General features: G+C 30.8%; 1 protein-coding gene across 1 annotated transcript in view; it reads right to left on the bottom strand.

The window, feature by feature from the left end:
* Positions 1-929: 929 nt before the first annotated feature.
* LOC124365095 (pre-mRNA-splicing factor ATP-dependent RNA helicase DHX16-like) overlaps positions 930-13,091 on the bottom strand; it is a 40,303-nt gene continuing 28,141 nt past the window's right edge. The window contains 4 exon segments of the mRNA XM_046821033.1: positions 930-1,134; positions 4,119-4,295; positions 6,342-6,447; positions 7,344-7,562. Of these exon segments, the coding sequence (XP_046676989.1) occupies positions 1,003-1,134; positions 4,119-4,295; positions 6,342-6,447; positions 7,344-7,562 (634 nt within the window). The 3' untranslated portion in view covers positions 930-1,002.

Raw genomic sequence — 13,091 nt, 5'->3', positions numbered from 1 at the left:
GTATAGCTTCTGGTGTGCTAATGTGTTTAACTCTCTTTAAAACAAAAAGAAAGGCCAATCAATTAAGGCCTTTGATTTTCTTTTTATTAATCAATGACAACATGAAATTTGAACTGAGACATCCAGGTTATGCTCACGATATTAAGCTCTCCCAGTTAACAGCTGGAGTGACAGTCCATGTAGGTCCTGCAATCAGCCATTGATTCTCCTGTAGGATGGGTTTAAATCAGACATATTTTTGTACATGTGAGTAAAATGGTGGTTATTATTTCTCATTCATAAATGAACAGTGGGGGGAGAGGTAAGACACTACCTTCAATTTTAGTTTTAATGTCCGCTTTGTGTTTTATGAAGGTCTGGTTCATATTTCACAACTCTTTAGTGTATTTTATTTATGTTTAGAATATGATTAATTATTAGTCTATAAACTTTTACCTTATTTATCACGTAAAAAGTCCCTTATAAGTCACAAAGCATCATAGTATATCATTTAAAAACAACATTACAGATTACATGTTCATGAAAAAATTAAGATTTCTTATTTTTACGTTGTTGTCCCATAAAGGATTGCTGATAAGATGGCAACTTACACGATGAGGTCAGCTCGTCATAGCCTGTTTTGAATCTTAGTAACAACTGGTAGATTGTAAAAGCATATTTATTAGGCAACTTATAACATTACAATGATTTTCTTGTTTTGTACTAAATTACTTCATAGTTTCCAAAAGTTGAACATTTAGAAAACGTATTGATTATAAATTTAGAGTTACATAACCTTGAAAACAGTGCTTGAACCAAGAATTAAAATTGTATGACTGGACCAACAAATATTGAAACCAATTCATCTATTTCTAGATTTCACTTTTATAAATAACATTTATTTATACTACACTAAATAGGAAATTGAGGTGTATTTCGAAAACAAGTACTCCATGTTTTGTATCTTTATTTACAGTAACAAAAATATAAATAATTGTTATATACAAAAATAATTTACATAACTTAAGACTCTAACTGTGCACGTGTCTTCCCGATGACTTTGGGCATTTTCTTGTTAGTAGAGTCCTCCAACTCTCTGGGCTTGTAGTAGTGAGGGGCCACCTCCAGCAACCACTTGCTCTCGATCTCAGTCACCTGCAGGGTAGACAAATCATCTTCACTTTCATCAAAAACAGTTGTAACATTCATTTAGCAGAACTCTTGCTTTTCAAATCCAGTTCTTTTTGTTGATTTACTCTTACTTTGTTCATATCAGAGTTTTTGTTTAATTAAGTTGATCAATTTTCCTTTCATGGTATTTTCTATTTAAAGAACTAACTTTGCTCTATATTCAAACATGCTATAAAAATTAGTAAATTTATAAGCTGTCTGCAACCTATTCAAAATTTATTTTATGCACTTTTATCTTTTAGGTGTACCTACGGCTAAGATAGCAAAAATTAAATGTGTTTGCACTAGCAGTGTGATCATTAACATTGTTTTGTATAAGTTGTATACAATTAATTCAATGTTTTGTTAATTTTGTATCTCAAAAATGAGTTACAATTAAAATTGTTAATCATTAAAGCATTTGTTATTATTTTCTGTCAGAGAAAGAAATAAAATGTTCAATCTCAATATACCCAGACGGTGCAAACAGATTTGCACAAATAATCAGAGAACAGCAAAGCATACAAACTAAACATGACAATACAGTAGAACACACCATGGAAAGAATGGTGGTCAAGAAAATTTGGCTTGAGTTTAGTGTGCATTTGAAAACTTTTTTAAATTCCATTTTTGCCAAAGTTAAATTTATTTTCTGTTTCATGGAAGAAGAAATAACAAGTAGACAAATTTCTTGTAAGAAGATCTACCACTACTAGCAATTTAGCGTTTTACATATAACACGTGCCATATATGTAAGCGTGCAGTACAGATATATCCACATGCCGCCCCATGTATGGTCAGATGAAATGACGCTAAAAGAATAGCAAAAAAATTAATATACTTTTGATGCAACACACTCTAATTTGCTTTTCGAAAGACATAAATCAATACATTTAGGCATTCTGACAGTTTCATGAATTATAATGTACACAATATACTAAAATAAGACAATACGGATATTCCAGTATGCCTCATTTAGTGCAACTCTAATAGTACGGACATATCCATATGTCACACTTAAAGGGTTAACAAAACAGTTGGTTTTATACTATACTTTCACTTTCATTAAAATTCAACCATTTTTATATAACTATAAAAAAATTATGTGAGCTCAAATTAAAAGTACATTTCTTAGTAATTTCATTACATAAAGTTAGTTTCTGAGAAATTATTCTTTGAAAATCACTAAAAAAAAATCAGTGTTATTATTATTATTATTCATCCTTTTTACTAATGACTTCTCAAGTTTCATCAGGGATGAAAATGTTGAACCCATAATGTATGCAGACGATACAACTCTTCTTTTTACACATAATACTGCACAAGAACTACACTCAGATATCCTATCATCAACAGATAAAGCACTTACTTACATTAAAACATAAAACCAATATTTAATACTTTTATTATTTTGTGAGGCCTTTCGATATCAAGGATATCTTCTTCAGACACATCACAAAAATATAAAAATTTACTTTTTGTATTTACTTTTGTGATGTGTCTGAAGAAGATAACCTTGGTATCGAAAGGCCTCACAAAATAATAAAAGTATTAAATATTGGTTTTATGTTTTAATGTAAGTAAGTTATCAGTACCAATATAAGCTCTATCTACAACAGATAAAGCACTGCAATACTGTCTTCAAAATTGACAACAACACTGATAAATTTTAGCAGAAAACTGGAACAACAACCAACAATTCCAGAAATCACAGTAGAAAAAATGCAAAACTTCTAGGTCTGACAATTGATGAGGAACTCTCCAGTAACAATCACATACATGAATTATCTAAAAAAAACTATCGTCCGCAATATATGTGGTGAAGAGGATGATGTGAATAGGATATATAGAAACAGCAAAAACAACATATTATGCTGTGATTGAATGACATATAAGGTATGGATTGATCTTATGGGGAGGAACATCTGAAGGAAACCTTAATAAAATCCTGCTACTCAAGAAAAAGGCTGTTAGGGCACTCGCCGAACTAAACAACGTTGACAGCTGCAGAGAAGAAGCTTTCAAAGCCCTAAAGCTTCTAACAGTCCCAGCACCCTATATCCATGCTCTGGTTATGTTTACAAAGGACATGGATCTTCCTAGGAACGAGGATTTTCACAAATACCATACTAGAAGAGCAAACGACTACAGTCTTCCTGCCCATCACACGACACAATACAGCAAGAAACCCTCATATATTGGCCACAAAATTATCAACTCCCTACCAGATCATATAAAAACTGCTCCAATTAAAAAACTAAAGAAAATACTCTGGGAATTTCTGGTAGAATGGCCAGTCTACTCAATTAAGGATCAACTGACCTGAAGAAAAACTGAAAATGATACACACCAAGAATTCCTTTTTTATTACTTATTGTGACGCCATTGTATTTCTTAATGATATTACAAATAAAGATGTTTGTCTATTGTCTGTTGTCTATTTTAGACCACCACTCAAACCTGCTAAGAGAAGATTTGAAAACTAAGTATATAAGTAATATTACAATTATAAATTATATAATAATTATATTAACTCTTTTTAAATAGAGAATATTATAAAGGTAATAAAGATGTGATATGAAGTTGCAGCCTACAAAATTCAATCTGAATGGTTAGTATTTGTATTTTTTTTTTTAAATATGTGTATATATCTCTTAAGGTAAAAACTTTGAGAATGACTGTTTACATAATATCCATAGTATGATAGTATCCATTGCAATATATGTAACATGCTCAAGGATAAATAAAATGTCTTTATCATTTTTATTACACAGACAATACAGAAGCATTATTACTGGTTTAAAACATTTTATATTATGTTTGAGAAAGAGCCTCAACCATTGTTATCTCAATGTTTGACCACCTTTTCAGGTACAAATTACTCAACACGAACCAATGATGTTCCCTGGTATTGAAAATTTACTCTTATACCACACTTCAACAAACATCAGCCAGATAAGTGTACGAACCTGTCTCATGAACTCCTTGGTGGTGAAGACAAGCTCGTGGTACAGCACCCAACGTGGCAGCTCCTCAAACAGTGAGCTGTTGGGGTGAATCATCACAGTTTGGTTGTGTTTCACCGTCTTGTAGTTGCCACCCTTGGACAGTCTGGCTATGTGGTAGAAGTAACCCGATGTTATAGCCTACACAAAAGTTATGTGTTAGTAAAAGTATACAGTGCTGTCCATCAGACGCGCGTCACTTACCCGCACTCGTTTTTCATTAGTCCTGTCACTACACAGGAACTACTACAAATTGTCAAAAATTTAAAGAATAAAAAATCGACTGGTTTCGATCAATTTAGTGTTTGTTTACTGAAAAACATAATTGAAGTAATAGCACCAGTCTTAGTTTATATAGTGAATTTAAGTTTTAGCAAAGGGATTTTTCCATCAAAATTAAAAATCAGCACTATCATTCCTATTCACAAAAAAGACAATTCTATCAAAATTGACCAGCTGAGACCCATTAGTTTGTTATCAATTTTTTCTAAGATTTTTGAAAAACTTATGTTGAAAAGAGTTCTAACCTACTTAAATAAATTTAGTTTTTTCAGTGATAATCAATTTGGTTTCACAAAAGGGAAATCTACTGAAGATGCTTTGATTTCAGCAACTGAACAAATTTACAATAATTTTAACTCTGGTGATAAAACTATAGGCATCTTTGTCGATTTTAAAAAAGCCTTTGATTTTGTAAATCACGAAATTCTTTTAGCTAAACTAGAAATGACAGGAATTCGGGGTGTGGCTTTGGATTGGTTTAGAAGCTTTTTGACTAACAGAAAACAACAAGTAAAAATAAATAATTGCTACAGTTCTCAACAAGAGATTAAAGTTGGCGTTCCGCAAGGATCAGTGCTCTCAGCAACTTTGTTCCTGGTCTTTATTAATGACTTATTGAAGATTGGTTGGAGGGGAAATATATCTGCATTTGCCGATGATGTTGTACTGTTTTACAATGATAAGCAATTAACACTGTTAGATAATTACATAAATAATGATTTAAAATTATTAAGGGATTGGTGCAATTTTAATAAAATGCAAGTAAATGTTAATAAAACGAAATCGATACTTTTTGATCCAAGTGGTGGCGATTTACCTTTTGAGATAAAGTTCCATTCCACTTACTGTGATTTACTTGTTTGAAACTGTGGAACAATCCAATGTGTAAAGAGCATTAAATATTTGGGAATTATTTTTGATAACAAACTTAAATGGGACGAACATATATTATCTCTACACGGGAAAATAAAATCATCTATTCGAACTTTTTATTTTTTAAGAAATTTCTGTGAAACTTCATTGTTAAGATCGTTGTATTTTGCTTTAATTCACTCACGTATACAATATGGTATCGTCTGCTTTGGAGGCACATTTAAAACTCTGATCGATAAACTACGAATCTCAAAAAATTATTTTTTACGTATTATTTTTAAAAAGCAGAAAAGGGAAACCTCCTTTCCATTATACCAAACGTAAAACATACTACCTTTCCGTCATATTTTCGTGTTTAAAGTTTTAAGTCTGTTCTACAGGAGAAGTGGCAATAAAGAAAATAATTTAATATATCACTATAATACTAGGAGCTGTTCTGCAGGTAATGTTAAACTAATTAAAGTAAAAAAATCCATTTTTAGGCATTCCTATAGTTACCTTGCACCTAAATATTTTAATCAAGTCCCTTATTATATAAGACAGAGCATTAGACTTAGGGAATTTTGTTCACTGTTGAAAAGTTGGCTAATGACTAAACAAGATGTAGAATTTTTGAATCATGTAATTAGTTAATATAGTTTAATTATTTCCATACCATACAGTATATGTCATAAATTAATGTTAACGCACATTTGGAAAACCTTTTCACAGTTCTAATTATTGAATAGTTATTACAATATTTAAGTAGTCTATTTTAAAGTTTGAAATCATAAACATTGCAGAGAGTGTCTTTCTATAATATTTAAACTTTATGTGCTAGACTGAAAAAAAAATATTATTGTATTTTTATCTTTGCCTTATAAAAACTGGCCACACTACTGGTTACGTGGCCAGTCAATTTCCAGGTTTTGTATTTGTAATTTCTGTTCTATGATGCTGATGAAAATAAATCATTTATTCATTTATTTATTTCTTGAAGAACTCTGACAGATTAAAAAAATTATGAAACCCATAATTAGGATATCCACAAACCTTTCTTATGTTGATTGTTTCCGATGGGTTGGAGACCAAGTCCATCTCAACCCTCTGCATCAAGCCAATCAACTGCTCTCTGACATCCCGAGCTCTTTTCATTGACCTGAAAACCATTAAATCTACCATTTGAATAAGCAAAGACAACAAATATTTACTCAAAAGTAGTTAATAATTAGCAGTCAATAGTTTTAAACCTATTTATTGTTCATAATGTACCTTAATCCACTGAGAACAATGGTTAAACAAAGTTGTTAAAAATTATCCTACATCATTTATAATCGGTTTCATTAAATGATACAAATAATAATGGTGACTTCCCAAAGTTTCACAGGTAAAATAATAGTTTAACTTTAAAAAAAAGTAGAGTTGTACTTTTATGCCAATTAAAAACAATAAATATGTACCTATCTCTATAAAATAAAATGAATTACATAGTTGGATGAAAATTAATACTAATGTACATGGTTAAATGGATATTTTTAAAATATTTTTCCTTGTATAAGATTTTTTTAAACCTTGAAGAATTTTGTGTGAAACACATACAAAAAAAATCAAGTTTACACCCTGAACTTTATTTTTAAAGATATCATAGGTATTACAACAAGATAGTAAATATTGTCTTAAAAATGTAATCAAAGTGTGAATATAACTATAATAGCACCTAGTAGCAACTGAAACAAACAGAACTAGAAAAATACAATATAAGTAATTACACACCATTTTTCTTATTTCTTGCCTAATTTTATTCAGAGAGCTCCAGAATCAAATATAGAAATAATAGAATAATAATGGATAGGAATTTGGTTAAATGTCTTGTTATGGTATGAATTTTATTACTACAACTCAGCAACCTTTATGGAACTACTACTCTCTCCATTTTACCAATTACTTAACCAACATTATACATAATTACATAACATGACGTATCCCAAAAGGAATCGTGACCATACACTGGACAAGAGTCACAGCTCACTAGTATGTATCACAAGTGACAGGTACCTATACTGTATGAAGTTCTCATAACACCACTGAGTGCTGTGGTCCGTGTCAGCCCACTGCTTGTACACATTGAGCAGCACCAGATGATCGCCCCCAAGTACGAAGAAGTTCTTGCGTGCTGTGTCTGCGTGGATGATCTTGTCCTTGGGCCGGTAGAAGATGGCACTGTTCACAGACAGCATGGCGGCTATACTTACAATCTCCTCGCTACACTTGTATCTGTCCAACAAATAATATAGATAGTCAACTTAAATAATAATGTCTTGATAAAGGATGCTGTATAATTGTAAATAGAATTACACAGCATTTAAAACGAAAATATGAGTAATCTAAAAGCTATTTTCAAATAAGCAACTCTTTGGCTGTTTCTTTAAAATTAATTATAATTTTTCTTTTCAGCAGCAGGCAATCATGATGTTAAAATTCCTGATTTTTAATAATAATAATATCTTGAAGTCAATAAGACTTTAAATAGCATGTACAGCAAATACACAAAAACTAATTACAATTCTATTGTGTGAATTTTAGGATAACACATAAGTAAAACATATTAATACATTTCTAAACAATACCAGGACCCCATTAAAAGAATTTTGTTTGTAACATCTCCCATTATTCAACAGCTGAAATTTAAGATATAAATTGTGTTTGAGGTTTAACATTGTTCTTATTGGACTTAAATAATATGGCTAACAATACAACCTGCTGTTAATACACAGATAACATAGGACCAAAACAATCCTTCAAAACATCTCTTTTTTATATTTATTAGATCATACACTTTCATTTTTCTATCAATAGTTTGCTTTCTTGACACTTTTTTAAACCCTCTCAATAAATAGTCTTTCATCTACTTCAAAGCAGCAAATTTCTTATACCTAGAAATCTTATTTTAAATACACTAAGGTTTGAATGTAAGCAAATAAAAGCTTTGCTCAGTCTCAGCTCAGCTGTCTTACAGTTCAGTGGTCTTTCTTGTTTTAACCTCAAAGTTTAAGTCATGTCTCTTTGCTCATCTTGTGGAGATGAATTACCACCCGATAATGACTATGTAAATGTGCTGTTAGTAGTTGTAAGTTACATTACAATTGTGCGGGAGTTGCTGAAAAAATCGTGGCGACAGATGGGTAATGTTCGCCGTGATGTCTACTGTTGTGTTTTATGTAGGAATTTGAAGAAGGATTCTGGGAGCATTTCCAGGTGGTACTTTTACAACTGATTTGCAGGAACATTCAAATGTAAGTAAACAAAATATTCCAGAGAACTTTTTTCAGGATCTAGAGAAAAAAATTGAAAACATTGTCAGCAGTACTATTGAAAAGCATTTGAAATCCATTGGTGATAAATTTAATGAATTTGAAATATCTGTTGACTTTTGTTCTAAAAAAATTGATGACTTTGTGGAAAAATTAGAGTTTGTTGAAAATCGGATGAATGAAATTGAAAAACAAAACAACGACTTAGTAGCTAAAAACTTAAAGTTGGAAAAAAGAAGTCGAACAAATAAAAATTCAGTTTGAGGAGTTACAGCAGTATGGGCGGAACAGCAACATCCAGATAGATGGTGTGCCTGAGTTACCAGTGAAAATGTTTTGAACCTGGTAAATAATATGGCAATTGCTATCGATGAAACTATAGTTTTGAATCATGACATCCAGGCACACAGACTGCCATCAAAAAATACACAAAAGCCTCGCCCTATTGTTGTTCAATTTAGTAACCGCCAGAAACGGGACTGTGTTCTAAAAGAAAGCAAAACAGTGCAAGTTAAAAAGTACAGTATTTGTGAGGGATGCACCAGAAACTATGGTGTATGTTAATGAACATCTAACTCCATACTTCAAAAAAACTATTCTATGAATCAAGATTGGTAAAAGCTGAAAAAAACTATCAGTACCTATGGATATCAAACTCAAAAATATTCATGAGAAAGGACAGAGACTCGAATGCAGTAAAAATAGCCAGCATACAGGATTTGGAAAAATTGAGAAACGGTAATTGAGTAAATTGTCAACAGATGGACAGACAATCAAGTTTGGACAGAGCTTTCTGGAAACTGGATTCTCGTGTTTGGTGCTCGTTGTGGATTGACCAAAGGACAGATTCAAACATGTTCTTGTGTTGGTTAATGGTAACTTCAGTCAATGTAATCAGTGCCATCACTATTATTATATTTTTACTCTTATCTTCACCAACTACCAAGGTCCTTCAGCAAGCCATTTCATCACCTCAAGCAAAATTCTCTTATTGCCATGTTGTAGAAAATCAATATTCTTTTCTCACATATTGTTTTTGTCTCCTTTGATAAGGATTCAGATTGTTGTTTTATTTTTATATTTAAATATTTTCTTGCTTTGAGAAGCATTATTTTATTTTAATTTTATGCATTGTCTTTCTGATTCAAAATAATTCATTTCCGTTTTAAGCTTAGAAGAAAAACTTGATGTTTATTTTGGTGTAACAGAATAATAATTTAATTAGAAAAATTTGTTTGTATTCTTGATTTGTATTGTGTCAGACAATGTTTCTTAAATGTAAATGTAGCTGTTACTATATGCACGTATACAATTGCAAGTAAGTAATTTTTTCTGTATATTTATTTGTATGTGTGTATGAAATCATTGTGGTTAAGTTACTAGTGTTTTATGTCTGCTGTTGTATAACTGATTATGTTCTTGTTTTTAATGTAAAAAATGTTGTAAATTGTAAATAATGTCTAGTTCAACACTTTTAGAGAGCATTAATGATGTAAATCAATTTTATAGTGAGAAAAAGGGTTTATTTATTGTGGCACACAAATATTAGGAGTGTAAACAAAAATTTTGATTCATTTATTGCTTATTTAAATTGCTTGCAGGTAAAGCCTCAAGTAATTGTATTGTCTGAGGCTTGGTTGGTAAGTGAGAAAAGAAGCTGTTTTTATATAATATTAATAGTTTTATCAAATATTTTTCATCTTGCAACTCTGCTGTGAGAAGTAGTGGTGTCATTGTCTATATACATCAGTCTATAACATCGGTTCTGTGTGAATGTGATATACCTGGTTGTGATGTGGTTTTGGTCTCATGTCGTTTAAATAATATTTCTTTTTATGTTCTTGGTTTATATCGTTGGCATATATCATTGGCAAGGGATGTCATTCATGATTTGACGTGCTCGTTATCAAAAATTAATTGTGATAATATCATATGTTTGGGTGACTTTAATATTAACATTAAGTTGGAAAATAGCCTTAGTGATGAATTTTTTGGATTCAATGGCTAGTCTTGGGTTTCAACAACTTGTTGACTTAGATACGAGAGTGCAGGGTATTTCCTCCTCATGTATAGATCACATATGGTTTAGTTCCAAGGTTTATGAAGCTCACAAAGTATCGGTGATTGAAACAAATGTAACTGACCACAGATCAGTGGCGTGCATAGTGGATTTTCACTCACTTTGGAATTGCAGAAAAGAAGAGTTCATTATGGATGTTTCATTGATTATAAAGGACTTGGCATTGATATTTTGGAGAGTGATTGGTCGGATATTTTGGAGATCACTGATTTAAATTTGGCATTTAATTTGTTTTATGATAAATTGTCTACTTTGATCGATAACAATAAATATACTAATACTGCAGAAAAAAACTAATGTTAAATTTAAAATGTTAAAACCATGGATGAGTGTTGGATTATCTAAGGCTTTTGCTATTAGAGATAAGTTATATAAATCATTTAAAAAATATCCCTGTACAAAAAATAAGGAAAATTTTGATAAATTTCAATATAAATTATCAACATGGGTGAGACAAGCTAAAGAAAGATATTACATTAATAAGTTCCAAGAATACAGAAAACAATTCAAAACAACTGTGGCATCTAGTCAATGGTATTATAAAAGGAAATTCATCAAGTAGTAGTAAAAATAACATTACAGAACAATAATAATCTAATGACTGATAGTTGTGAAATTGCTAACTGTTTTAACAATTACTTTGTTAATGTTCCTAATAACCTAGTTGATTCATTTCAATATATCACCGATGATATTAAAGCACCTTTGTTTAACAAATTTTAAACCTTTTATTAACGAAAGTTCCTTATTTTTATTTCCCATTACACTGACAGAACTAAAAAATACAAATTAAGTCTCTCCTCGCTGAGTAAAAGTTACTGGTGATGTATTGTTATCATCAAGGTTAATATTTAAAATGTCAGAAGAATTGTCTCCTGTACTTCTTAATCTATTTTAATAAAAGTATCAGTTCAGGATGCTTTCCGGATGTGCTTAAGATTGCTACAGTAATACCTATATTTAAAAAAGGAGACAGGCTTTTCGTAGAAAATTATCGACCAATTTCTTTACTTCCAGTTTTGTCAAAATTATTAGAAAAATTAGTTAAAGTTAGACTCATAAAGTTTTTAGAAATAAATAAATGTTTTTCTAAAGTTCAATTTGGTTTAGAGAGGGACTCAGTACAGAGCTGGCTTTGCAGCATTTTTTGAAAGATATATATAATGGTTTGAATAATATTTCTTGTAACAAAGTGGCTGGTTTATTTTTAGATGTAAGTAAAGCCTTTGATACCGTTAATCATGGGTTGCTGCTAAATAAATTGGAATCTGCTGTATTTTCGAGGTGTCCCTTTGAATTGGTTTAAGACATCCTAACTGGTCGACAGCAAATTCGTCAAAATAAACAGTAGCACCAGCTGCTTGGAAAGTCTACATTTTGGAGTCCCCCAGGGATCAGTTCTTGGGCCTATTTTGTTTTTAATCTTTGTTTAATGACTTTTACTCTGGAAATTTCAATGGTAAGGTGACAGCATTTTCCTATAGTGCGTCAACAGTTGATGAATTATATTCAAGGATGCAGGATGACCTAAAATAAAATATCTATATGGTTTGCTTGTAATAAATTATCCTTGAATGTATCAAAAACATTATATATGATTTTTTCTCTGTCCCAATCCGGCAACTTTGGCACAGCCTTAAGAATACATTCAATAAATTGCAGCAAGGATCTGTGTGATTGTGGCGTAATTAATAAATGTAGTCAGATTAAGTATCTAGTTTGACTCTAGATGAAAACTTATCGTGGAAACCTCATATAGGTTTCTCTGAAAAAGTCTCTACGGTCATCACTTAGGGCATTTTTTCATTTGAAATCAGTTTGTCCTCCCTCAGTTATGAGACTGGCTTATTTTTCATTGATTAATTCTAGGCTGGAGTATGGATTGTCCATTGTGGGGTAGTTCATATGTTTCAAATTTATCTAGTCTAATAGTCCTTCAGAAAAAATTTATAAGATTGATATGTAATTCTAATATTAGAGAACATTCGTTTCCACTTTTTGTTAGAAATTTTATTTTTACCATTAAGATATTTATATGTTTTTTAAAGTTTTAGTAATTTTTTTCATACTAAGTGGTAACAGTGGACCTGTTATTGACAACTCTGGTTATTCTACTAGACTCAGTAATCAACAGTATTTGCGATTGCCTAAACCAAACTGTTCTTTGTTTCAAAAATGTTTTGTGTTTTTAAGTTATAAGTTTTTTAATTTAATTCCAAGTGAAATTAAAATTAATAGATCTATATTTATTTTTAAAAAGAGGCTGAAGGTTTGGTTATTGAGTAGAAGTGTTAAAGATATTGAAAATTTATATTTAGTTGTTCAGTAAAAAATATTTTGTTCTTATTTTATAAAATTGTAAATGTATGTTTTTTATATTGAAGGTGAGTTGGATTTCTCTAATTAATGTGT

This window comes from Homalodisca vitripennis, chromosome 6, assembly GCF_021130785.1.
Source record: "Homalodisca vitripennis isolate AUS2020 chromosome 6, UT_GWSS_2.1, whole genome shotgun sequence".
Taxonomy (NCBI): Eukaryota; Metazoa; Arthropoda; class Insecta; order Hemiptera; family Cicadellidae; genus Homalodisca; species Homalodisca vitripennis.
The sequence above is the reverse complement of the archived record's forward strand: the minus strand, read 5'-3'. Positions and strand labels throughout refer to the sequence as shown.